The sequence below is a fragment of the Acanthaster planci genome, linkage group LG04 (genome assembly GCF_054643075.1).
Source record: "Acanthaster planci isolate LZ-2023a linkage group LG04, COTS_SCS, whole genome shotgun sequence".
Taxonomy (NCBI): domain Eukaryota; kingdom Metazoa; phylum Echinodermata; class Asteroidea; order Valvatida; family Acanthasteridae; genus Acanthaster; species Acanthaster planci.
In genome coordinates this window covers 18063365-18089037 of record NC_141780.1, presented here as the reverse complement: position 1 = coordinate 18089037, position 25673 = coordinate 18063365, and the positions used below count along the sequence as shown (strand labels likewise).

Here is a 25673-nt window from a genome sequence, read left to right as displayed (position 1 = left end):
TGTACACAACCAACAAAATGATGAACAAGAGGTGATACATGTACAGTTTATGAATATTGTATGAATTTACTCATAGAGCTAGGAACATGCAAAAGAAATTCCACAGTACATGTAATGCTGTATTTTTCTGCTTCGTTTTGGAGAATTTATGAGAATATCCTGTAAATTTACTCATAGAGCTAGGAACATGCAAAAGAAATTCCATAGCACATGTAATGCTGTATTTTTCTGCTTCGTTTTGGAGAATTTATGAGAATATCCTGTTGTGTACAAATGCTTACCGGTAGCTGATTACTGCAAAGGAAGTTACATGTACTGGGTTTTTATTCTTCAGCGAATCATCCAACATACATGTACATGTACCTGTAGGCATACGGTACATGTACCACTGTGCAGTCCTCTTGGTCTTATGCCCAGATGCTTGCAATCCTAACTTAATATGATGAGTACTTTTTTGGCATGAGAGTTCAGTCTAATACAAGGTAGTCTTCCTTGTACATACATGTACATGTAAGTTGTATTTGACTGCTTGTACCCGGTATGTACAATACATACATGTATATACATGTACAGGTATATTTGTGCGAATGGACCGGTAAAATCTTCCCCCAGCTAACCAAAGAAACAACCACAGAGTGCCAATTACATGTACATTTCTGGAATAAAAATGTACACTGTACATGTTGACTGGTACAGTGTACAGGAAAAGTCTATCATTTTTACGAACCGATAAACGAACAAAACACTGATAACTCATATTTGCTGAAGCCATGTGTCCTTTGTACAAGTGATGTGATTTCATTTGTATGGAGTAGCTGGCCTCGTGTAGGATGCAGGATGGTATCGGTATCCTTTTGTTCTCCACAGACAAGAACAGCTGTCCCCGTTTCTGCCCATACATGTACATTGTATCACTGATAGTTGGGGTCTGTGACCACATGGGGCTGGAGAGTCTGACTCAATTTACCAACTCCCCCTGCATTATTTTTGGAGCATGCACAAGGTGTGGGCAGATGGGTTGATGCATGTAATCCTGCCTGCCATGTTAAGTTGTGAATATTCATAGCAGTGCTTTTGTTATTTAGGATGAGTCATTACCCCAAAGCATGCATAGTTCCTTGAACATTTATGTACATACATGTACATCTATCAAACTACATGTACATGTACATACATGTACAATGTACATGTACACTGTACATGTACATGTACATACAGGTACATGTACAGATATATGTACATGTACTTTTTATGCTAGGTACATCATGTGTACACATATTTATGTCCCAACATTTGCCTAATTTAAAATGTAGGCCTAAACTCTACATTTTGTTGACGTTAAGCTCTAATTCAAATTTTTAATTTTTTTTTTAAAACTGAAGATTCTTTGAATGCTGTGCAAATATTTATTCATACATACTGTTGAGAAGTTATACTCAAGTTGTTTTGTCTGGTCAAGTAGAGCTTACTGGCAAATGAAAAGGAAGACTCCAGAAAAAATATTTGCACAATACGGGCGATTCACAATAGTGCGCCTCCAAGAGTTTGCAAAGCGTCGACCAGTCACAACGCGTGAGATCTGTTGACCCTTTCCACACGCGCATTGGGTCGACAGATTTTGCGCATTGTTGGCCATGCGTTACAAACTCTTTGAGGTGCACTATTGTGAATCGCCCCTTTTCGTCCAATATACACGTACATACTGTACATGTACATGCACATTCTACAATCTGCATGCTGTCCTGTGTATGTACTAATTCAGTCCTTGTGGCATGGAAATTGCAGGCGTGTGAAAAAAAAACTCTCCTGGATATTTTCAGGTGTGCAGTTTTTCTAGGAGTGTGATTTTGAACAATGAATCAAAACCTTCATGACCTTGGGTCAATCAAGACCTAGTAAAATACAAAGATAAAGTTGGGTCAACCGTACGTATAAAATTCAACAAAACCAACAAAAAATAGTGCAGCAGTTTCAGATTACACCCGCTTACTTCAAGCAAACTCCAAGAGATACCTGTATGTCCAATACATGTAAAAGAATCAAAGTTTTATGACGGTCATAAAATCAACTCCTTTCCATAATAATAGCAGCCTCATGGACCATGCAGAGCTGCTCTGACTGAGCCACAAGATCACTCCAATATTCTCAATTAAATTTTTCCAATAAATCTCCAGATTGTCACGAGGTTTCTTTTCGCCAAATCTCTTTCCTGTGAGTTGCATGTATTTCCGTTCATAACACTTTTATTGGGAAACATCAGGACGTTTACATGTCTGCACCCAAAGATCTGCTGCAATCTACGCTGGCATGATCTCTCCATGGCTTTCACACACTACATGTACATGTACGTGGTGCATCATGATTGACTGGTCTGGTCCCAGTCTCAACTTCAAAGGAATGCGTTGGTTCACTACGCGAAGGGTGCCGGAGCCTGCATCATGAAAGCTTGTCGACTTCCGGAGATCGTTTTGTGCAGATGCAAGTAAAAGCCCAGATGTTTTTTCCAAAAAAGTCGTTGTGATCGGAACAACTTACAGGATAGACATCTCCACAAAATACTGGGGATGATCAGGGAATTCATTGGAAAAATTTGACTGAGAAGTGGTGTGATCTCGTGGCACTGCGTTTGACGTGTACAAGCTTGTGAAGAGATGTACAGTCTGGTGTATCATGCATGTGGCAATGCTTGCTGCAACGTTGTGCAAAATGGGTCTGCTGAACGATTGTGCACTGACAGAGCTGTCACGCAAAACTGTTACACCTGGAAAATAAAAAATGATTCTGTCATCACTAACTGTCAGGTACGCCTAATGTTTGATTCTTTTTGTTTCATTTTTCTCAAAAATTGCAAAGTATAATTATGGAATAAACTCGTGCCAAGGAGTGTCGTACATGTACGGGTGGTTTCAGGTACCGGTATGCAATTATTTGTACTTCTCAGGAAGCTTTTAGGCGTGCGATGGCGTGGGAGTGCAATCACACGCCTTAAAATGACAGGACGGTATTATGGTACCGGTACATGAACATAATGAATAGGGGTCCATAGGTCACTCACATTGATTTCATGTGTACATCAAGTACCTGACTAAATACATGTACATTTCTGCAGGTTCATGTATGCCTTCTGGAGGGGGCCAAGGGATCTATACATACATGTACATGTACCTGCAGTACATGTACATGTACGTGTACCAGTACAGTAAATTGATATTGTCTTGGACTTGTTCGATGTTGTACAATAGCCTAACCATGGTAACTATCAGCCACATTTGGGAGCATGAAATCTGAAGTTTTTATGCAAGATACCCTGCAGTTTGAAGTCCCTCTCTTTCTTTAATTTTAGATGAGAGCACAATTGCATACTGTAGAACATGAACATGTACCCGGGGTACACATGTACATGTACATGTACCCGGGGTACACATGTACATGTACCCGGGGTACACATGTACATGTACATGTACCCGGGGTACACATGTACATGTACATGTACATGTACCCGGGGTACACATGTACATGTAGGCCTACATGTATGTTGTCCAGGATCTGCAGGGGATTTACCATAACCTCCAATCATACAGCATTTTCAGCTTTGGATGGAAGTGTGTGCCTGTTTCATGTTAGAAGGCAGAATTTTGTTTTTGTAAATAAATTTTTTTGTCCAAACATAATTTCATAGCTTGAGATTTTTTTGCTGATGATCAACTTCCCAGCATTAAAAATGTCATGTACAAATCTCCAACATCATCAATTAACAGCAATTATTTGGTTGACATGGTGGAAATGTACTGTTGACATGTACTGTACATTGCAACGCAAAAATTAAAGCCTGAATTACATAATCGTATACCCACATGACCCATGTGCCCTTACAATGTACCTATTAGATTCACATGTGTACATGTACAATGTACATGGTGCATGTTTGCACGCTTACCAGATGTAAACAGAAGGTCACTTGCCAGTGGCCATACTGCCTGCGGACCATATTATTAACTTCAAATGCCCACACATTGTACGTATATGAAGGAGATATTCTTATTACTATTGATTGGTGCATCCACACTTCACAGATATTGATTTCACATGTACAGTGTATGTACAGTGTACAATGTACATGTTTTTTGCTATACACAGATTTTCAGTGCATTTCATTTTCAGACCCATACTTGGCAAAGTTCGTCATTTGTCCAGTGTTACCATGTTTCAGCTCCTTGAACAAGTTTGTGCCTGGATTTTTTTCTTTGCTGCCCGAAGTACATGATTTCATCACAGATAAAGAACAATACTGAAGGGTTCAGCCTCCCCACCCACCCCCCCCCTTATTTTTCCTCGAGCTTCCAAAAAAACCTCAGTCCACATACACGTATTCTCCCTGTCCCTCCTCTGCAACCTCGACTGAAAGAGAATGCAAGAAAAAAAAAAGGGTCATTAACTGTCGATTTTTACAATTACTGCCGAGGGCATGTAGGCTAAAAGTCCGCCCCTCCTAGCCAACACTCTGTACGCTTGTGAAAAAGAAGAGGAAAAAACGTTGATGACTCCTTGGCCTTAGGAAGCCCAAAGTGATCATAAGCCCAGATTTGACATTGTGTCACACCTGCCATACAAAAGCCAAGGGAAAAATACCATAGGGTTAAATTCCATAGGGAACAGACCAGCACTTTTGACAGCAGTACAAAAATAGCATACATTGTCTGCACTTTCCTCTCTGTTTTACGTGTACATGTAGTCAACCAATAGAAATATACGTGTCCGGCATAATCCAGGAAGACACTTTCTGTTCCATGCTGGCCAGTCTTGGTATGAGTCATCGTTGACCTTTCATTTGACCTTCCACATTACAGGGTGATCTTATTAACACACCATCAGTAATTTCCCTTGCTGGAGATGTGTTTTCATTGGACTTAAGGGTTTCGGTGGGATGGATACATGTACATGTATGTCTTCCGGTAATAGCCACAGTGTACATGTACATGTACATGTACATGTACATATAAACGGATTGAATCAAGTTGCTTCATACTGCAGCTGTACCAAAGGAACACCCACGCACTTGAAGAATACTAAATTTGCCATGTTCAAGTTACAGTGTACATGTACGCGTATGCATTTATCGGTACATGTTCATATTAAAATGAAACTGGTGCACATTTACTGGTGCATGTACATGCATGTACTGTAGGCAACATCAAAAATGCTAACAAGTTACCTACACATATCGGTACAGTCGACCCTCATTATTACGAAATGCGCGGGACACAGTGGTATGAGTAGGTGTACAGTGCCCACGTACCGGTACAATGTACATTTACATGTAATGTACATGCATACCCGTGAACGTGGTTGATGTTAACGATGTCAAAAAGAACTCTCGGTTGTGATTAAATAAATATGTTGAGATGTGTTTAGAATAATAAACTTCACTGTCATATGACAACATGTTTAATGTAGATGGGAGATTAAAAAAAAGCAAATACTTGTGAAAGCATCGATCCAGGGATTTTTTAAAGACTTTCGATCGCCATGAATGGGGATGAAGCTTACTTAACGGCATGCACATGCAGACCTGTGTGTACCTGCAGGAATGCCAAGACTCATCAACCAGTGCCCCCGGTCCATGTACATGTAAGTAGTCTTTCCAACACAAATTGTGTCATGGAGAGACATTTTTATTTAATAATATACGTGTATGGCATAATGCACTAGCTGCATGACCACGATTGATCGAAAGTCTGAGTTCGCTTACCACCGCGGCGCGGCCGCCTGTGTGTGACACAGTCGCTGCAGAAGCATGATGTCATGAGGAGATATTATGATTGGATAGCCATCACGCAAAATGTGCGCCATGAAAGCGCACAATCTCATTGGCGGCATGTTAGATCTTTTAGCAGCAATATGAATAACTCAGCGTGGGCGAAAACATATTTGCGTTGTATTTATATTAGAATTGGAAAGGGATTTTCTGTTTTGGTATTTGTGTAATCAGTGTAAAAATCACTGATTTTTTAATCGAGCACTACGCTTGTCATGACAACAGGAAACTGGCGAACGATGTCTGTGTATCGTGTTGTAACATGTGTAAGCATGCGTGATGCATCTGGAGGGGCGGGCATTAAGCCTCGTGCTGCGGCTGGAAATTTTGTGGAAACATTCGTTTCGAGTACGAGCAGTACAACCTCAAATTAAATTCATGAACACAGAAAATGCAAACATAGACACGAGATCAATTTGTGTGAATGAACTTGCAGAAATTTTGTAACAGCAGTGTTTCTTCGACTTCAACTGTAGAGCTGTACAGTGTTTGTATCACATGTACATTGTATATGATGTAGTGCAACGCATGACACTTTTTGGGGGCTGAAAACTGTACAGGTACATTGACTGGTTGCCACATTTCCATCATGCCACCTTGGACAAAGGTTTGGCCCGGCAGGAACCAGTTTGGTGCATTGCACACGTGTTTTCACCGCCGTGATTCATAAACGCTCGTTATAAATGGGTCATGAACTATGGTTTTTCAGGCAACAGAGTCACAAAACCTTTCGTTGTTACAGGAATTTTGTACAATGCGATTTCATTGACACAGATTTTTTTCCCCATTGAGATGTGTACATTTTTGCCTGGACCACAGATGTGTGTTTGTTGTAACCGGAATTTCGTTGTAGCCATTTTTATAATAACGAGAGTCGACTGGACATGTACATGCAGAATGATGAAATCCCTAACCCCCGCTGGTTCCCTGGGCTTCCCTGGTACCGTCAAATTCAGCAGAATCATACAGTGACTTACATGATGTACTGACACTAGTACATGTAGATATTCCCTCCTAAAATAACTTTCTAAAATGACTTGCCTGCTCAAAATGCAATAGAATCTAACTGGGTCTTATTAATTTTTGCCTGGGAATCCAACAATATGTACATGTATATGTAACACATGTCAGCCGTGCGCAAATGGACACCAGACTCCAGTGTTGCTTTCAGCTCCACATGTACATGTAAAGCTACATGTTCATACATATACTGTGTATTCAAGGAGTACACATTCATGATGAACATGTCAATGTGCCATGATTGCATTGCGTTTCAAACTGCTACATGGACATGTACATTAGCCAGCTAACCTCTGGCACCTCTTGCAGGCTGTAATTGCAAGCAGTTTGGATTGATGAACCGTTTATTCCTTGGCTTACAATCATATAAATAATTTAGCGCTGTCATCGTAAAGGATGATTTCCAGAAGTTGATAAAGGTGTTGAAAACCATAAACAGTTTTTAGGCCTTTTCATACTACAACCGCTTAACCCGGGTTGAATTCAACCCTGGGTGAACCTGTGGCTGCCCTGAGTTGAAAATTCTATTTTTCGACCCGACATTCAACTCAGTGTTGTTTCACACTTGTTTCATATGAACCAAGTTTATCGGATGAGTTAACCCAGAAATGAGCACGGAAAATTTTCAACCCAGGTCAGGAGCATGGTTGAGTTCAGCCTTGAAATCAGTCTTGGAGTTGATGCAGGGTTGGCGTGGGGTTGAAAATGTTCAAGTGTGAGTCATCACCAGTTTTCAACCCTGTGTCAACCCCAAGATTTGTCTAGTGTGAAAAGGCCTTTTTTATGTAGAGAGAATGGTACCGGTAGTCTGTTACTCATTCTTTATTTTATGGGTACAACCAATGGAATCTGTTTGCTGTGCATTCAGATGGCCACTGTTTCATCAATCTGTGTTTTCAGTAACAAGTGGGATGTCAAAATGTGTGGGAGGAAATGGCAGTTCAGTCTCATTTGATTGTTTTCTTTGGAAATCTAAATATTAAACGTAGGTTTGCAAGAAAAAAACAAGTGGAGACCAGTACTTTATTTTTGTGACATGTTTAGTTATGGAGACGCATAGTTCCACTCTGGGCCAAATTTACGATACAATGTACATTGTACATATGCAGTATAGTTTTGGCCCAAGGCATGCGGTTGATAAGTGACACATTGAATTCAATACATTTAATGAGTACTTCATATTTTACGCGCACTCAGACCCGCACACTCCTGTGCAGATGTCAGTGAACCTGAACCCTGATGTCAGTGGAATTTTATGGTGGGTTTTTCAATGACAATACATGTACATGTGTATTCCAGCACATGACAATGTACCAGGATCCATGTGTTTGCGTGGGCAATTTGTCAGCAGTTTCTGTTTGGAGAGAGTATTGTTCAGCAGGTAGTGGGTGGTGAAAAAAGTACCATAGGTACATGCACATGTATTGGAGAATGCTGCTTTAGAAGGTCTTTGTAAAAGCCAGAATTGCTGGCATCTACCGATACTAGTATTGTCATCAAGAGTAGTCCATTCAAAGCATCAATTTCTTTGACATATTGGAATTGAAACTTAAGACCCTTACTTTTGTAGGCCAAACTTTGAGGGTTACCAGACAGAAAACTTATACCTTTGACATGTTTGTTGGCAGACACTTGTTACTTGTATGTACATGTACATGTGCATGTGGGTCTTTATTTTAAATAGGGGGTATGTGACATGGTGGTCAAAATTTCAAAATTGTCTAAACAAATTCAAAACTTGTTGATATGTAATTGATAATACATACATGCAATAAATGGAAATGATTTTTGCTTTGAATAACTACTTGACGTGTACAGACTCAATTTGTGCAGTGGTGCGGGAAATTATTTGACGTGTAACAGAGAAACCAAATATGATGGTTCTATGCATGCCACTTTTGGTTAGTGAAGGTTTCTTTTCAACTTTTCAACTTCAATTTTGTTTTGTGTACATACCATATATTCTCATCACAAGTTGTTTTTTTCTAGATAGGGTTTCAGGCGGCATAAAAATGGGCAAATGGGTTTCCGATTCATATGCTCATTTTTATTTGTAAGTTTTAAGTGGCTATTGTGCTCCTTTTTTCAGCAAATACGTTAAGTTTCAGGTACATGTAAATTTTACCTTCATGTCTTGAGAAGAAACCTGCAACCCGTAACTTTTTTTCACAGCGTAACATGTGAATAACGAAAACTTCGATCGAAATTTCTCGATGATGAAGGAATGGCATGTCTGTGTCATGTGACGATCACGTGACAGCACATACAGGCTTGCAATATGATCCCGACTCGGGCAAACGTTAGAAGTTGCACAAACTTTTTTGTTTACAACGTAACAATTTTGCGAGTAACCAAAATATTTTTTGACGAGAATTGAAATGTTTGGGATCTCAGACACAAGTTAGTTGGACGTATTTTGGGGAATACTTACAGTTGATATTTTAGGTTTTCTAAATGATTTGCAACAGCTTTTTGTTTGTTTTTAACAGCCAAAAATGATTTTAACTTCGTAACAACTGGAGGAACGAAATGTTACGTTGTTATATCAGATTATGATGGCACCTGTATTCTCAATTAAAATGAATTTCATTTGTAGATTTATCCGACATCATAATTTACCTTTCTGTTGATAGGTTAGTGAGAAAATAAACAAATTATTTGTTTGGCCAGTGGTATGAAATGTCATATGAAACAGGTCATCAAAAATGTCACGCTAAATACCAAAAAAACCAGTGAGAAACGATGAGGTTTTGCCCTTGCAATTATTGATTAAATCAACTTTTTTTAATGTAAATGAATTTAATGTAATCAACACATATTAATTGACAAATACATATGAAAATTAAATGGGAAAGTGAAACTGGTGTTGTTTTGAATGGTCATGATAATTGTGATGTCCCTGAAATACACAGTGGCCCCCACATTAAAATAAAGACCCATGTATTGTACATGTACATACATGTAGCTTTTGGATCCCACTTTGTCAAGCAACATCTGTAGCCAAGAGCAAGTTTGAAAATTGTGTATAAAGAATACAACAGTTGTGAATTTTTAGGTGGACAAGGTTGAAGTCATCCACTGTCCAGTGTACATGTAAGGTTATTTGTAAGAAAGTTGGTTCTTGAAAAAGTAGTGAGACCCATTCAAAAATCCCTTCATCAAGTTTTCTTGTCTGTCTGCAGGCCTTAGATCAGCACCAACTCAACCAGAAGAAGCACACTCTCCAGGAGGTGAACCGGGAGGAGAACCTGCTCAAGGAGACGGCCACGCGAGAGGCCGACCTTGTCGAGCGTATCTCGGACCTCGAGTCGGAGAACAAGAGCTACCGGCAGGAGCTGACCCACATCAAGATCGAGAATGAGAGGCTGCACGCTCGGCACGGTGAGCTGGTGGTGCAGACGGAGAAGTTGGAGGTGGTGCGCAAGACACTCAAAGATGAAGTTCGGGACATTAAGTTCCGGGAGACCAGGCTCCTGCAGGACTACAGCGAGCTGGAGGAGGAAAATATTGCTATGCAAAAACAGGTAGGATCAGATACATGTTGAAGATTTTAGGGTGACTCCAACATGAACAAACCATGTTTGTTGTCTCGTTGGTATGGTTAATGTACTCCAGTTGATGGCAAATTCAAACTGTCATATGCTATAGAAGTGATGGGGCAACTTGCACCTTCTCCATGTATTTTGGAAAATGACCATCTGGCTTTCCCACTTCTGAATTCTGTACCATGTACAGCTGTAGCTATTTAATTCTTTTCTCCTCGTATGTCAGAGCTAGTTTGTATATTGAAGTAATTATTCATTTCATACTAAGCCAAAGACAATCCAAATGAATTCCCACATTTTAAGCTCTGAATGGGCAGCGGTTCTTACAGCAGTGAAGTGCATTTTTCAGAGTTTATCATGATATTATTTTGCAGATATCGATGTTGAAGTCCTCAGTTGTGGAATACGAGGCCATGAAACATGAGAACCGCCGTTTGACTGAAGAGACCCAGTACCTGAACACACACATCGAGGACCTGATCCGTCTCAGAGAGATCGCCGACAAGCAGATCGAGGAGACGCTCCAAGCGCTGGAAGCCGAGCGGGAACAGAAGCACTACCTCAAGAAACAGCTAGACCAGGCCATGATCATGGAGATGGAGGCCTTCAACAATGACCTCATGAACAGCTCAGGCCTCTTGGGCGAGGACGCTGACTCAGATACGGAGTCTCAGTCCCCCGATCACCCCATCCTGCGCCGCATGGAGTATGAATTCCAGTCCACCAACGGCACCAATGGTCTGCACATGCACGGTCAGTCGACCTGCATGGGCTCCGATCTCTACAGCGAGATGCAGTCCACAGAAGTTCAGAAGCTGGAGGAGCAACTGGCCAAATTGCAGACAGAGAAAACAGAACTCTCCCAGAACTTGGAGCAGACCATCGGGGCACTGAATCGTCTCCCAGATGACCTGAACATCTCTGGAACAGACAGTGAAGGGGAGCCACTGCCTGAAGACTTGAGTGTCCACCACCGCAAGCTACTGAACCTTGTGCGGCTTGTCAAACACCACGAGAAGAAGTATGCAACAGCGATGTCCCAGATAACTGCCTTGCAAGCAAAAGTGGACAATCAGCAGGATAAGTTGAATGAGGAGAGCAAGAAGCCAGACCTGCAGTCAGAGGTGGACCTTCTGAATGACCGGAACAGGCATCAAGAGATGACTATCAAGAGTTTGCAGACACAGATGAGACAGATGAACGATATCATCATGGAATCACAGGGTCACTTAAACTGTACACAGGATGAACTGATCAATGTAAGTGAGGACTTGGCCCAGTTGTACCACCACGTGTGCGTGGTGAATGGCGAGACTCCCAACCGCGTCATCCTGGACCACCTCAAGGCAACAAGACAGAGCAGACGGGAGAGCTTCCGAGCAGAAATTGCCAGCAGGTTAAAGGAGGTGTCATTTGATGCAGACATGAGTAGGGAGAAACCTGTGAACTTGAATGCTAGTGAAAATGATGGGAACATCAGCACAGATGAGAGCTCCTCACCTGCCTCTAGCATCAAGTCATCCACCCCCATCTCTAGCCCATCCAGGCGGATACCAGATGCCTCACCGAGAATGGTTGGCAGCGACCCGATCACCTGCAACAATCTGTTGACAACCATTCGGGATCAGATCAAGTATCTTAAACGATCTGTGGAGCATGCGGTAGAAATGTCACGGCAGCGCAGCAATGAGACTGCCGGATCGGCTGAAACAGAAGACTTGCGCGAGGAGGTCATGAAACAGAAAGCGCTCCTTGCCACAAAACGAGACCAGATTGTAACGCTCAGGACAGTCCTTAAGGCCAACAAGACAACAGCTGAGGTTGCTCTGGCCAACCTAAAGAGCAAATACGAGAATGAGAAAACCATTATCGCTGAGACGATGATCAAACTTAGGAACGAACTGAAAGCTCTCAAGGAGGATGCAGCCACATTTGCCAGCCTCCGTGCCATGTTTGCCACACGGTGCGATGAGTACGTGACCCAGCTGGACGAGATGCAACGCCAGCTGGCCAGTGCCGAGGAGGAGAAGAAAACCCTGAACTCCCTGCTGCGTATGGCCATCCAGCAGAAGCTAGCCCTGACCCAGCGGCTTGAGGACCTGGAGTGCCACACCGAGCTGCAGCAGATCAACCCCCGCAAGGCGGCACCCAGGCGCCACAAGCCCTCCAAAGTAAGAGACCCTGTCTACATGCAGGGCTACGGCCCTCCCTTTGGGCTGTTCCCAATGCCATTGGCACCTCGGTTTCCTTCTCAAATAAATACCTTTCCTCACCCTGTTCCTCACCCTGTTCCTCACCCTGTTCCTCACCCCGTTCCTCACCCTGTTGCTCACCCGCCTCCCCCTCCCCATTCTCCTCATCACCCTCCTCCTCCCCACTCTCCTCATCGTCCTCCCCCTACTTCTACTCCACCCCTTCCCCCTGGTATGTTGCCACCTCCACACCACCCTCATCATTTTCATCACACTGGTCCCCACTAGTACAAACTAAACCTCTGCTGGTATGTACTGTTCCTTCAGATGCTCTATTCCTTCCAGTGACTTACATACTGCAAGTCGAAGTTTTACCAGATTCTCTTGTCTTGTACACTTATACTTGGGCATTATAAGTCATGATTGTTTCCAACCTCACAAGAAGTTGAAAAAGAATTTCTTTGTCAACTAGATGAAATAGAATAAATAGTCTGTCGCAAGATGTTCCCTCATTGTAGAACTTGAAGCGATCAGAAATCTCAGTTACCAGATTTGGATTTGATATGCTAAAGTTTGATCGTAAAGCATACATGTACATGTAACAGAAAAGTACAGAGAGCCCCAACCAAGGTTTAGATCAAGGCTCAGAGCCCTTAATAGTTGCTACATTACATCAGAAGCACCCAACTCAAATCAATCAATTTCCTATTTAAAAATCGTGTGGGTTCTCTTACTGAGGGTCAAAATCAAGGTCAGCTCAGTCAGTGCAACCAAGATTTGACAGTAGCAAGTGCATTGTACACGTACATTGTAGTACTGTATGTATGTCATGCACGTAGTAATTCCCTTGGCGGGCAGTGAAGCGCACACAACATGTACATGTAAATTAACCTTGAGCAACTTTGCCCACGCCCACAGATGTACGTAGGTACTTGTAATACTAATATTGGCCCCAGATGCATTGCTTACAACTATACTTGGCATGTTGATTTTTTATTTTCTTTTGGGTTGCATGCATTTCACTGCTTGTGTTGGTATGACTAATTCAGTTTGGTTTATTTTGTGGCATTTTCGTACTAACTTTGCATGTTGAGTGGAGGTCATACACGTAAATTGCATGCATAAGTCATTATGTGGCAAAGCCCTTAACTGACCAGAATGATGTACAGTGTATGTGCAAAGTTTGGTTTAGAATTCTAAATCTTTGACCTGTGCATCTGAGTTGGAGAAGACCACAAGCTTTTATTCTCTAATTTCATTTTCAGCATCTATGCATCCAAGAAGAAGAAATAATCTGCATGTACTTGTACACATGTACATGTACGTGCACATGAACAAATTGACTTATAAGGACCAGCATTTAAAGAAACATCCACAGACTTAATTTTGCTATACATGTACAATGTACATGTACATTTATGAACCTTTAGCATTACTGACATAGCCTACAGATACATGTACATGTACAAGTATGTACCGGTTTACACACAGTACCCGGTACATGAACAGGTACATGCACATTGTACATGTAGGCCTGTACATGTACATGTATGTGTATACTGGTGCATGTACATGTTGTGTGTATGTGTACATGTGCATATTTAGGGCCTACACTAGACTCACTCATACATGTTCATGTATACAGTTGTACATGTATACATGTACATGTACATACATGTACCGTACACTTCATCATGTGCTCATATACATGTGCACGTATGTCATACAAGTGAGGGCTATGGTACTGTGTGTACACGTCACCACATCCTTTCCAGTTGCAAGAAACCGGTATTGCTGCCCAACATGACAGTAGTGCTGCTACATACACATGTACAGGTGTACTGGTACAAACAGTGTGGGCATGTACATGTACATCATGTCCTACATGGATATTTACCATACCGGTACAACTCTTCAAGGCGGATTTCCTCTTACCTGTACAGGTACAGGTGGTTTTTTCAAAAGTTTCACATTTGAATCAGGAACTTATGTTCGTTGTGATGGACATGTAGGCATTGCAACTTGTGTTATTGCCATGCACCTTTCAAGGAAAAATGTAGATTTTAGGGTTGACTGTATAAATAGCAGAACAACTAGTAAATGGAAACAAATTAAATTTGTAAAAAGCGAAGTTTCTGGGATTGCTCGGGGCTTTGGAATTAAGTCTGTTGTTGGTTCGCCACAAAAGTCACCTTTGTTGATATTTTGAATTGAACAAGAGCATTGTTACTGACCACATTTTTTTGTAAGCTAAATTGCCAGGAGTGAAGCAGAATGAGGATTGGAATGTGCAGATCGATGTCTAGCAACAGGTTGATTGGTGGTGTCTTGTCAACAAGCCCAGTGAACAAATAAATTAGGTTTTAGTCCTTGCCCACGGTCCTTGGCCTTTTTCCATAGTTTTTCCATCCCTGTCTTTAAAAGTCCTTGATAAGAAATACTTCATTTACACATGGCCTAATTATACATACATTGTACATGTACATGTACCATTTTTCCACCGAGGTTCAAAATCATAGTGTTCATAATCCTAGCTGTACACTTTTACATTACACAAAAATATAAATTACATTGTACACAAAATGCAGTGCTTGTACATGCACTCGTACATAAACACTTCTTGTTTCTTTTTGTGTCCCCAAGTTTATTAATTATTTTAATACATAATGTACATGTGGGTAAACTTAAATTACACCAGTAGAGTCCCCAAATTTGATACCTTTACTTGGTATACGTACTTATTTTCAGCCTTCCTCAAGGAATGTTGCAAAACAGAAATGTTTGGAGCTCACCAGAATTTCATTTTCTATCAGTACATGTGTACATACAGTAGCTCACGTTTAAACTACATGTATAGTATTGAAAAAATGCTTGAGGAAAGTACAGAACACCTGTATACATGTACATGTATATGTACATGTATGTGTGATGTACATGTACACATACAGTACATACCTTGTAGGACAGGCCACACCAGAGGCCCTCATGGATTTCAGGCCTTGAGGCTTACACTATTGCAGGATATGTGTTGAAAATCCAACCTTGTACATGTAACTCTTTCATGATTGAAGGAAAAGGTCACTGGATCAGCCAATTTGTGCACACTGATTTTTATGGTGCAGTGTCAGTTAACTGTGGGATGGACTTTCGTTAGATCCCAGGTTGTTCTTCTTGGGTTGTCCTCACCAGATGTAAGGGTATCCACTATGGTGAAATTGTGTGGAATTATGGTGTGTTGTGTGGTGTGGCCCTGCATGAAACCTGGTGCTGTTTTATTGTCACACAGGGAGTGTTCCAGGCATGCCTAAGCCATTTCATAATAGACTTTGAGTAATGGACCTGTGCTCAGAATTGTACACATTGAAACTTTGCCTTTGAAATGTGCTCATATCTCATGCACCCTCTTGCCCAAGCATCCACATGCATGTCATTGCTACAAAGGGAGGAGGCCTACATCCTTTATCAAAGGGACAAATTCAGTTTTTGTAAGAAATGGACCTTGAGCAGTTTCATCATGCACATACAGGTGGTCCACATGTACGGTAGCTCATAGTAGCCATAACCTTGCTTCTTAATACTTGAGATATATTCAGTTGGTGACATAAAGAGTAACTTGAAGATATTTTCCATAATCGAAATGGCTGTGGCATCCTGCGAACACTGAAGGCTGTGACCATATTTTTGTTTCAAATGTACCGTAAACTATGTGCAGATCCTCCCCCCCTCCATGTTTATGAAATTAGGCTCACATTGAGTTAATACACGCCTCCCTAAAAATTGAATAATTATCCAGAATGCTGCAATTGCTATTCAAATCAGCCTTGCAAAACATTTTTAAAATGCAGTGTAAGCATTCATTGGCTCAAAGTTTAGGTCAGATTTCAAGCATGAAAGATGTCGCCTGCATGTTCCTTCACCCTACAGCAGCATACCGTACAGACGTGTACATGTAGTCAGGCTGTGTCCAGAATCTACTGACTGCGACTACCAGTATGCAGTAATGCAGATCTGTGGAAAGTGGCTGTAACTACTAGCCACCCCAGCCGTAGCCATTGCATTCAAATGCAGCCGTAATTTGACCAACACAAATGTGATACTGTACATTTAAATTTAAACCTTGAAGATGTATCTTCGGGGTTCAGACCAATGAAACCATGGAGAACCATGACGTATTGTATTTTTTTCACCATTACCTGCCATGCTTACTGGTAGCACTCTTTGAAATATGTCTAGCTACATGTAAAGTAGTTATTCACATGTACTCTAAGCCTGAATAATTTACCCTATAATGGCATTAACACCATAACAGTCCTCAAGCCTTCACCAGTTCGAGTAGTGAGGACCGTTAGGGTTAATCACCAACAACGCAAAGTTCAAATTAAAATCCACAAGAAGGGTAGATTTTGCTGTATTTGGATGAAATTCAGGTGTGGGTATGTGCATTGTACAAAGTACATATACATGTACATGTTCCTCTCATCGGTGGAAAACATGGAGGCTTGGGCGACAGTCTGATGCCCCTTTTCTGTGCAAGTTGGACCCACATGGATGGTAGATGGAAAAGGAGAACACGTAGAACGACGTGCATCACATGCATATTATTCTCAGAAAGTGCACAGTACCAGTACATATTTTATGTGTCCTGAGCATAATACGCATATATGACGCACGTTGTTCTACGTGTTTTCCTTCTCTGTCTACCCACATGGCTGCCCTAAAGATTGGTGTAATTGCCCATGTGCCTTCTCTGCACTGTGTCACTGCATGGGAGATTGTTGCTTAGGTAAAAGAGGATTCCCATCTTAAGCCTTTCCTCCATGGCTGTACATGTACATGCAGGTACATACACATGTACCTGCATGTCTGCATTGGATCACATACATGCCCAAATTTGGTTATTTTACTCAGCGTCTCTGGATGCAATTGGTCAATCTGTGGGATTTCTCAATCTTTGTGCAATCTGGGGATCATATTGCATTTACCGGTAATTTGCTGACATTTCCATCATCAGCCAATCGCCTGTTTTTTTCTGTTTCCAATAAGGGAAGTAAATTGGAGATTTTCTACACATGCACATGTAGGATCGACTAATTGCGCAGCATGGCCGGGTGATTGTTCAGATTGGCCAACTGTGCCCGGTACACCCATTTGTGAACGCGCATGCCTTTATTGGATGGTTCTTCATTAAGTTGGATTTGGGTTGATTTGGAGTACGCAAATAGGTCTTGGTAAATATGTTTATGAAGTTTAGTTAGGCCAACTGTTTTTATTCATTGGATTAGGAATGCACCCACCTTGAAAAATACAGTTTTAGAAAAATATATCGGGACATTGAGAAAAGATCAGTTTTTTCCAGTCGTGGAAAGGATAGGTGAAGGATAATTTTGCCTGATGCAATGAATTACATGTAAGTGAAATAACACATACATGTAGTATGCAAGATGCACCGCCAATGTGAGGCTGACCATTTCTAGTCTTGTTGTGGAGAGTATGCCCAGAAATTTGATCCCTTAATCCTGAAAAAAAAATTAGATGTACTAGTTGTAAGTTAAAAAAGTAAGTTAACTTGATATTTCATTCTGGCCTGTGACCCTGCCTACTTTCATGTTTTTTTTTACAAGTAATACAGTGCAGTATAAAATAAATAAATAAAAATGCTGGCCTTACTGTTTGTGCACTTGGGATTACTTTGTGTGTGCGCACACATGTACATGTGTTGGTCTTTATCGGTACAAAAGTTTCATTTACATACATGTACATGTACACGATGAGCATGTATTGATAGACACGCACATGTACATGTACCGTGCATCAGGGCATGTATTTGAATAGGTCCACTTAGGTGCCGTAAATTGCAGCTACATGTACAAATGTTTTAAAATATCAAATTTAAAGCAATAAGTAATAAAAGTAGTTTTGCTACCAGACAACTAAAACTCTACCTTACCCGGTACATTGCACATGTAGAAAATGCTAATTATGGTACAGATAGGTACATGTAAGTTTCTGAAGAGCATAGAAATCCAGCATACTCAGTGTACATGTATATGTGCATGTAGTTGTTTCAGCCAGGGTACAGCTGCAGCTAATTTAGCTCAAGGCAGGCAGAGATGGTGACTGAAGGCTCATCTTACAGTCTATGTATACAACTCCATTCAAAATAGGATCAATTCCTAGAAATGTTATGTATCATTCACATGTTTGTATGGTGATGATTCTATTATTTACAGCAAGCTCACAAGGAGTTGTTTGTCGTCAGCACTGTATGCAAAGCTTTTATGCTTGTACCTGTAACCAAAAATTTTGAAAGCAAAACAGAATTCTGTTCTTGATAGAAAAACGTCTGTAAATTACCCAATTGACTAAAATTACATAGATTTATGTACCAGCACACATCATACATGTACATGTACGATATGGCGTGTTTCTGATATTTCTAAAATGCCATTGTGCATGTACGTGTACATGTAAACTTAAAAATCTTCACTTGGGACAAGGACACATGAACGAGACAAATTCCACAATTTGGGAGGAAACTTCTTTGACCGGTAAATTTGTAAGGTCCGATAGAGAGCTGTTTTGTTGTCCTGATTCTCACCAACTCAGTCATACTCCATTTCATGCATTGTAAATATGTCAGTAAACTTCTAACGTCCAAGGTTAATTTAAATGTTTGAGACTACCAGTACTTTACAAGGGGATAAGGCATTCTATAATGTACCTACATGTAGGTATAATTAGATTTAACATTTATTTAATCCAATATACATGTACTTATACCGGTACATACAGGGGGTATAGTAAACATAATGTAACCACAACTCATTTGTAAAGTGTTTACATACGAAATGTCCAAATAATGAAATGGTTGTAAAAAATTGTGGCACCTACCGCCACTGCATGTATACATACACAGTACGCTCTGTATACATGTACAGTATGTACCACATTGTAACCAAAGTCTACATGTACCAGTAGGCTTCTACATGTATGTAAGCAGTATTACAGATTTTTACTAATGTATGTATTAAATTATGTAAAGTACCAGTACACTGCACATGTACATGTTTTAATTAGTAAGCAATTGAATGTTAATGTTTTATTTGCCATAGAGTGTTCCTGTGCTCACAATACATATGTAGGCTGCATCGGAAAGTCTGTTGTGGCCAACAGTATTATGAGTGATGGCTGCCGTCAGTGTGTGGCTACCATTTATTATGTTATTGCAAAACTATAGCCAGATCTTTGACGCAGTAAGAAGCCATGATGAGCATTGATGCATGTGTGTGTACATGTACCTTGTTTGTAAGGTTCTACCAAGCAAGGTTGTCACATGGATCTTAGCTGGCTAGAGACACCCTATAGAGGATTTTTCAGTGGTCAATGTTTGATATACACAGATGTGCGGGGAAATGCATGCGCCTTTAAAGTCTCTCAATATTCTGGCGTGCATGAAATTGCCAATAGAAAGACACAGATTTGAAAATGTATGCCCCTGCACGGACATGGTAGGCCTTTACCTCTGTTGGTTATTAAAGAAATTTTTAGTGTGCCACCAGTGCATGTACATGTATCACAGTGTACCAGTTAGTAATGGCTTCAAATTGGTCACTGAATTTGTCTATAGTTTAGCTACTTGTGAATGTATACTTGTGAATTTTATTCTGTACCCAGCTGCAAAATGTGTGACACTTGCATGTTTATTAATTTGTTTTCAACGTTAATAGCAAGCAGTATTTATGTGCAGACATGCATATATCCACAGCAGGACATGGAGAGTTTCCTAATGCCATCAGACTTTGCACAGTTTGCAGTAATTTACCCAGTCTAATTAAAAGCCAAAACATTATGGTGTTTATAACCGAATCTACCATGTTTCAAATCTTAGCTCAAAGAATTTTAATTAACCAAACTCACTTGTACTGTGTACATTTTTTTACATGTACATGTATGTCACTGCTAACTGTGCTACGTGTATCTTTTGTGCTATAGTTTGAAATGTTCAGGCATTTGTATGATCCGTGTGCATTACTAAAAGTTATTTTCATATGTGAAGGCTACCTGTACGGTACATGTACTGACCTGGTAGTGGGGTCTATGCTTGAACTACATGTACATGCACATTCCGGTAGGTACAAGTAAATAAAGCGCTGTACAGGATTTTATATCGGCTACAGCTGACGGCTCCCATAGGTGCATGTATTATTGCCTACAGTGCTCAGTCCAGATTGCTGTATATGTTGCGCGCAGCATCAGAAGTGCCCTACATGTACATGTATTTTTTTATTGAAAGTTTTTTTTTTAACCATTCCCAGAGTTTGTGAATGCTGTTAAGTACAGAATCCATTATACTCTAGACTTACATAAAGTGCAAATACATGTAGTAACGATCCAGCATCTGTCCTCTTAGCTTTTTTCTTCAGAGACTTGGGAGTCACTCGTACATTACCCATAGCATGTGTGTATAACCTTTGGCAGTTGCTATTTAAGTACGGTACATGTATTGACCAATAAAAACAAGATCCTTTTGGTCCATAACCGAAGTCCGTAATTTGATGTTTTGGATCGAATGAATCCTAGGTATGCCAATACATTCTTGCAAATTAATCTAAATGTACATGTCCACGCTCATTGTGTATTTACATGCGTATATTGATCAGTGAAGGGGAGAAATTGGTACAGTACAAGACAAGCTCCTTAAAAGTAAACAAATTTCAGTGATAGGAGGTTGGAAATCGAAAGTTGGAAATCCTTGAATACCAAAATGTACGCTCAAGGATTTTCTTGGAGACAGAACACCAAATGGATTTGTTGTGGATTTTGCCATCATGTTCCTGGTGTTCATGTGGCAGGTGAATGTAATTAAACCTATATACAGCATTTGCAAAGAAAAACAAAATGAGCTGTTTCCAGTTATTTGTGTACTGTTGGTCTCTATGTATGCGTGTGAAAATGTCACATGTATTTTATAGGCACTGGAATACTTGACCTTAATAAGCACACAAGGATAGGTTTAAGCCATACCGGTACCCTTGCTTGACTGTGCATTCCACCCAGTGTGCTACCAAATTTGCACTTTATACATGTAAGTACCGGTCTTCCAGAATTAGAATTGACTTGACCATTGAGTTCCCCCGACATGTACCAAAGTGCTGGTACTCTAACCTGGAGTTCAATTTTCATCGGTGCCCGTACTGCCATGCCTGAATTCACCACAGTGTCAAAGGAGATAGTACTCCAGTGGAAAGGAGGACAGCTTCTACTGTTGTGTTTGTACAGAGGCCCGTAGATCATCGCAGCAATCACCCATCTCAAGCATCATTACCTCTGAAGAGTGGAGCATCCATTAGAATACTGAGGGTCCCAACCAAACAAGTGTACTGTCTCTGTCATGAACTTGTATCGAAATGTGGAGGTTCCATAACTGTTCCAAACTTCCTATCAGGATGTTACCATGAAAGCTGTCTGAATTTACATGAATTTCAGACACTGTGAGCTTTTAAATTGGTAGGTTTGAGCACCATTTGCCATTTAGTGTTGTTGAGAATTGAAAACAAAAGTGTTACTTGAGAATAATTTTGATGCATCCTTTTTAAGTCTATAGAAAACTTTGATGTACCCAGAAATGGGTACTAATAGAATAGTTATTGGTCTTAACAGTAATGTCATCCATGACTCACTGCTTTCCTCCTGCAGTGCCGGATCAAGAGGGAAAAGTGACCATAAAATGCCTTTTAAGACAAAGTATAACTTAATCCAAAACATCCAAGTTACTTTGTTACACATGTATGTTACCAGAGATCCCAAACCTTACACAATATATATTTAGCACTGCACTTAAAGTTTTATGTAATCCAGCCCTTCAGATGCTTGAAGTAAGTCAGTTTGCTGTTTTGAATAAACACTTATTTTGCTGCAGGAAGTGTTTGGCGCCACACTTTGACCTCATTGACAATTTGCTTCATTTCCATGTTTGTAGTCGTCACTGGATCCTAACTAATTCATCAGATTAACATCATGCTCCTCATTTGACATTTAACTTCATCATCATCGTGGTTTTTTTTCTTGATTGCTTGAAAATGTCATGACTGTAAGTACATGCAGCTTTGGTATTTTATTTCTTGAGATTGAGCCTGGTCTATTCCACAAACTTACATGCATACATCCCCTAATCCAGTGTTGTATCGGAGACCTTGATGTCCGAGACCAAGACCAAGATCTACTCCTTCAAGACCAAGACCAGGACTTCGAGACCGAGACTTTTGCACGCCGAGACCGAGACCAACCATAAACCAATGTTTAGTTTTTACCAAAAGGTAAATAGGGACAAACATATGGCAGTACAATTAAGTACAAAAGAAATAAAATTGAAAACATTAGCATAAACACACACACACAAATAGATAAAATATTTTTTAAGGAATGTCTCAGTTTGTTTATCAGTGATACTGCTCTACTTTTACCCTGGTCTGGTCATTTTCAACCCAAGTGTCCCAAGTGATATGATGTGAACATTAAAAGAAATATCCTTAGACTGTTTTTTTTGTAAGCAAAATACTGAAAAACAAATATCCAAAAAAGATGTACCGTAACGAAACTACTAAAACAACATGTACCACATACAAGACGGAATGAAAGCAGTTTCACACGTGCACACAATTCATAGCGTGCGCACACACACAGAGTGGTTCCCGTCCTGGCCTTACGTTCAGCAGGAGACTAGGTAGGGAACAGGAACCAGTATAGTGTAGTAGGTTGCATCATGCTGCATTGATTAGTCTTCATTCCAGCATCAATTTCATTGTTTATTGCAAACAATCTGAACATTACTGTGTTGTATTTATATCAGTGGTTGAAGATTTGACTCGAGCAGAGGTAATTTTGCCTTTTGCAACCGCATGCATGCATTGTACCTAGATGTACATTTTGTTATGGTCTCGACTGGTCTCAAGGGGGAGACCCGAGACTATGACATCCGAGACCCAAACCGAGACCGACGCTTTCAAGACCGAGGCCGACCCTCCCAAGACCGAGACTTTAACAGGGCGAGACCGAGACTGCAAAAAAAGGTCTCGAGACAGTCTCGAGACCGAGACCAGGTCTCAAGACCTACAACACTGCCCCAATCCCACAATTTGAATTGCATAAAACTTCCTCCAAAAATGATTTCAATGAAAAAATCTTAGCCCACCATTCTGGAGACAAGAATTTTTGTTGCTCTTATTCCTTTTGATAATGCTCTGTTTTCAATGTATGTGCACATCTGAAACCTATCAGCCCTTTCGGCCCGTCAAATAATCTTGTAATATTAACCACCTGAGGGAGCAACATGAAACCATCAAGAAGTTTTTTCTCCATGTACAGAAGCAATTCTTGTAATAATGCCCATTTATCCAGCGATAGTAAAGGAGTGAACACTGAGACTGTGTACTTGAAAAAAAATAGTGTTAAGCCTCTGCATCTGCCTAGCAACTGCCTAGCAATAACGTGACCTTAGGTCAAACCTTTCTCAAATAGCGCTCAGATCAGTTGTCTGTGCCCCGATTCAGACAATGTCTGTCACTTTTTCTGTATACACGTACATGTAGGTATTTTAGTGCAGGTCGTCCAGACAAAAATTATTTAAAATTGTGTGAATTGTTTGGTAATAGGGAATCATGTGTGTTCAGTTGCTGTGTTTTTTTGTACAAGGTCTTATAAAAAGGTGGTCCTCCTCAACATGGTTAGCCTCTGCTCGAGGTACATGTACTTTATAACATGCACAGCGTACATGTACACGTACATTAGATCTTGAAGTTTATTTTCAAAGCACTGAATGCTATTAAACAAATTGGGTTTTTCTTGAGTTTAGGGAGAAATGTCCTTCTCTTTCCTTTCTCTGAAATAGCCACAGAGTACAGAGTTTTAAAGCTGAGATTTCTTTTTGGAATGGGTTGAGGCAGTGACTGCTGCTCAAATAAGAAAATCACAAACTGGATACAACTTGACTTCCTGCCTGGTACCCACTTTCTGCATTTCTGTTCTGAAACTTATCTCACTTTTCTGTTCTAATTGTCAGCGGATGAAAAATGAGTGGACAACCAATTTGCATTGTGAACTCCCGACTGCGTTGGCTGGAATGGTTGATTTGATGTTCGTTTGTCTTAGAATGCCAAGCATGAATTATGCCAGACATAGAAAAACTCCTATTAATATGCATGGACCACCCAAGTCAGAATCACCATGCTTTTATGCCATGACCTCATTTGCATAATTACCAGTGAATCTGGATGTACATTTGTAGCCCACTATGTCACTGGACTGCTTGAGCTGCTGTATTTTTGTTAGTGATGTATACATGTCTCAGTTGCAGACATGTACATGTACAGTACATTCAATCACATATTGGGTAACGGTTTCCTACAGTGGCTCGAATGCTGAAATTTCAAAGTGAATTTGTTGAAAATTTACATCTTCAGTGCAGCAGTCCTGTCAAGTGTTACAAAGTGCTACAAAGAGTGTCAGCAGGTGCTTAGGTCTAGACCCAGCATTTCCTATGTCATTGTAACGATTTATATTTTTGGCCGGTCTTTATATTGACCAGAAAATACTAAAACTAATTACTTGGAAAAAGCATCTTACTCTTGCACAGCAAATAACCATAAACTTACCCCATTTTTTGCACCCTAGCAGCATATACATGTACCCTGTAGGCCTAATAGTACATGTAGTCAATGGTTAACAGCAGCAATCAGAGGGTCATCTAAATGTTGACCAGCTTCATCTTTAATACCCCCAGACATACATGTACATACATGTACTAATTATGACCCTTCCCTCCCCCCATCCCCTCCTTCCCCGCCTCTCCTCTCCTTCTACCCCACCCCTTCAAGCAGTTTGTAGACTCAGTTTGTAATTTCTGACACAATTAGTGAACCAGCCCGGGTAAAAATGAACATTCCTATGATTGCAGTCAAGTCATCTGCTGTGGTGTTCCCTTTTACCAAACTGAGATACTGTATATTGACGGAATATAGTTCCACAGCATTTGCACAGACCTTCTTTGCCTTTCTCGACTTTCCAACAAATTTTCAGTTCGTTTCCATTTTCAGGTTTTAGTAA

General features: G+C 40.5%; 1 protein-coding gene across 12 annotated transcripts in view; it reads left to right on the top strand.

Moving 5' to 3' along the window:
* LOC110987190 (protein bicaudal D homolog 2-like) overlaps nucleotides 1-25673 on the top strand; it is a 42454-nt gene that overhangs the window by 3386 nt on the left and 13395 nt on the right. For 9 of the 12 annotated variants that reach the window (XR_002599237.2, XM_022249699.2, XM_022249698.2 and 6 more), the window contains exons 2-3: nucleotides 10018-10359; nucleotides 10755-12551. Coding sequence is in view for 11 of the 12 variants with exons in the window: in XM_022249699.2 (XP_022105391.1) it covers nucleotides 10018-10359; nucleotides 10755-12551 (2139 nt within the window). In the remaining variant the exon portion in view is untranslated. Of the gene's footprint in view, nucleotides 1-5032; nucleotides 5629-10017; nucleotides 10360-10754; nucleotides 22510-22749; nucleotides 25355-25673 lie in introns of those variants that run through there. The other 3 variants (XM_087135966.1, XM_022249690.2, XM_022249687.2) reach the window with 3 other exon arrangements.